Source organism: Eimeria maxima, genomic scaffold (assembly GCF_000499605.1).
Source record: "Eimeria maxima Weybridge genomic scaffold, Emw_scaff31, whole genome shotgun sequence".
Taxonomy (NCBI): domain Eukaryota; phylum Apicomplexa; class Conoidasida; order Eucoccidiorida; family Eimeriidae; genus Eimeria; species Eimeria maxima.
This window is the reverse complement of record NW_013563800.1, coordinates 57,501-59,906: the sequence shown is the minus strand read 5'-3', so window position 1 is coordinate 59,906 and position 2,406 is coordinate 57,501. Positions and strand designations below refer to the sequence as shown.

At 40.0% G+C, this 2,406-nt stretch overlaps 1 protein-coding gene across 1 annotated transcript in view; it reads right to left on the bottom strand.

Moving 5' to 3' along the window:
• Nucleotides 1-62: 62 nt before the first annotated feature.
• EMWEY_00005630 (hypothetical protein, conserved) overlaps nt 63-2,406 on the bottom strand; it is a gene marked incomplete at both ends in the record, with an annotated part of 2,826 nt that continues 482 nt past the window's right edge. The window contains 7 exons of the mRNA XM_013478198.1: nt 63-119; nt 529-613; nt 735-808; nt 1,047-1,153; nt 1,358-1,571; nt 1,705-1,787; nt 1,996-2,406. The exon at nt 1,996-2,406 is cut by the window's right edge and continues 109 nt beyond it. Of these exons, the coding sequence (XP_013333652.1) occupies nt 63-119; nt 529-613; nt 735-808; nt 1,047-1,153; nt 1,358-1,571; nt 1,705-1,787; nt 1,996-2,406 (1,031 nt within the window). The remainder of the gene's footprint in view (nt 120-528; nt 614-734; nt 809-1,046; nt 1,154-1,357; nt 1,572-1,704; nt 1,788-1,995) is intronic.

Here is a 2,406-nt window from a genome sequence, read left to right as displayed (position 1 = left end):
TTTTTTTTTTTTTTTTTTTTTTTTTTTTTTTTTTTTTTTTTTTTTTTTTTTTTTTTTATTTATTAATATAAATATACGGCCGCTGTATAACGGGCCGCCGTCTTTGTATAACAAAAACCCTAAACCCTAAACCCTAATAAACCCTAATAAACCCTAATAAACCTTTTTTCCTGAATATTTTTCTATATAAGATAAATAATCAAGACGAACTTGTGATGATTTATAACGGTCTATATTTATTTTAGATAAAAAAGAAGAATTTAATTGTCCTCCTGTATATCCTGCTTTTTTTACCTATATATATAAATAAATAAATAAATAAATAAATAAATAAATAAATAAATAATATATATAATAAACCCTAATAATATAAACCCTAGGATAACCTTTTTGTGTTTGTTTGTGTGTTGGAGAAAGAATACATTAATAGGAGGAAATAGAGGAAAAAAAAAAAAAAAAATTGCTAAACCCTAAACCCTAATAAACCCTAAACCCTAATAAACCCTAATAAACCCTAAACCCTCTTACCAAGGAAGCAATTGTCTCCTTTTTTGTCATCCCTGTCTCTGCTGCTACCTCTGGCAGATACGTAGCCTCATATCTTCTCATTCCTCTGCAGACAAAACCCTAAACCCTCATAAACCCTAAACCCTAATCCTACAGTAAGTACCGATACAAAATGATAAAGTAAAGAAGAAATAATTAGGGTTTAGGGTTTAGGGTTTAGGGTTTACGTTCTGCCTGGTGCGGTGAATCGAATGATTATGCCATGAACGCCAATCTCCCAATCGTATATATCCTTTGCTCGCTGCAACACAAACCCTAAACCCTAAACCCTAAAACCCTAAAACCCTAAACCCTAAACCCTAGTGTTTATTTCCTATACTCTAAACCCTCAAACCCTCAACATCTAAATCTTCATCATCTAATGAACATACCATGAACTGCAACCACCGCCCCCTTAAACCCTAAACCCTTAAACCCCCAAAAACCCTAAACCCTCATAAACCCTAAACCCTCATAAACCCTAAACCCTAAACCCTAACCTCGAAGCTATGCAGTAAGGAGACATGACATTTAAGATCAGGAATTTCAGAAAGAGTGATTGGACTAAACCGCGAATCTTGCAGAGCGCTAATTAAGGCATAGTCCTCTGTACACCACAAACCCTAAACCCTAAACCCTAAACCCTAAACCCTAAACCCTTAAAAAAATATATACCATGTATTCTAAACACTTATTTAGATTCTTTGAAGGAAAAGGGTTTGCAACAAGGGTTTATGATGGAGGCACTATTCAGTCTTGACTGGCTTATTATAAACCCTAAACCCTAAACCCTAAACCCTAATTGGCGTACTTAGTTTCATGATAGGAATAGGCTTTAAGGATCCAATACATCCCCTTAGATCTACATTATCTTCTCTAAACCCTTCTTTGCTGCTGCTGCTGCTGCTGCTGCTGCTGCTGCTGTTGCGTCTCTTCATCCATGTAACAAAAGCAGGTGTACGTACACCTAAACGATGTAAGGATACAATAGAGGGAGGAGGAGGAGGAGAGGAAGAATTAGATTCCTGCATATAATATATAAACCCTAAACCCTAAACCCTAAAATATAAAATCCAAAATCTAAACCCTAAACCCTAAAATCCAAACCCTAAACCCTAAACCCTAAACCCTAAACCCTAAACCCTAAACCCTTCTTACATCGAAGTGAGCTATAAGGGTGTCAAACATCCAAGCGCACATTGACTCATCCGCCTCAATTGTCCCGTCATGTTTTGCAGCATCTGTACACAAACCCTAAACCCTAAACCCTAAACCCTAAACCCTAAACCCTAAACTCTGAAATATATATCGAGTGTTGAATGTTTAGGGTTGACAGTCTCAATGATAACAAAGTAGCAGAATTTATATTTAGGGTTTACAGACCATCAATTAGGGTTTAGGGTTTAGGGTTTACGAATTAGGGTTTAGGGTTTAGGGTTTAGGGTTTACCATGGCTATCGATGGCCTTGGCATTACGAGAAGTGCCAATCGCTGCATCTTCTGCCTCTATGTGCATTATACCCTCCCCCCTTTGCTGCTGCTGCTGCTGCTGCTGCTGCATTAGCTGCTGCTGCTGCTGCTTGAGTATGAGCTGCTGTTCCTGCTGCTGCTGCTGCTGCTGCGTCACCCGCAGCCGCTGCAGCTGCAGCGCCAGCTGCTCAAGTTGCTGCTGCTCCTGCTGCAGCTGAGCTTCCTGTTGCAGCTGGTCCTCGAGTTGCTGCAGATCCAATAAAGGATCCTGCTGCTGCTGCTGCTGCTGCTGCTGCTGCTCCTGCTCCTGCTGCACTTGGATCTCTAGACTGTCGAGCAGCTGCTGCAGCACGTCGAGCTGCTGCTCCTGCTGCAGCCAGCGCTGCTGCT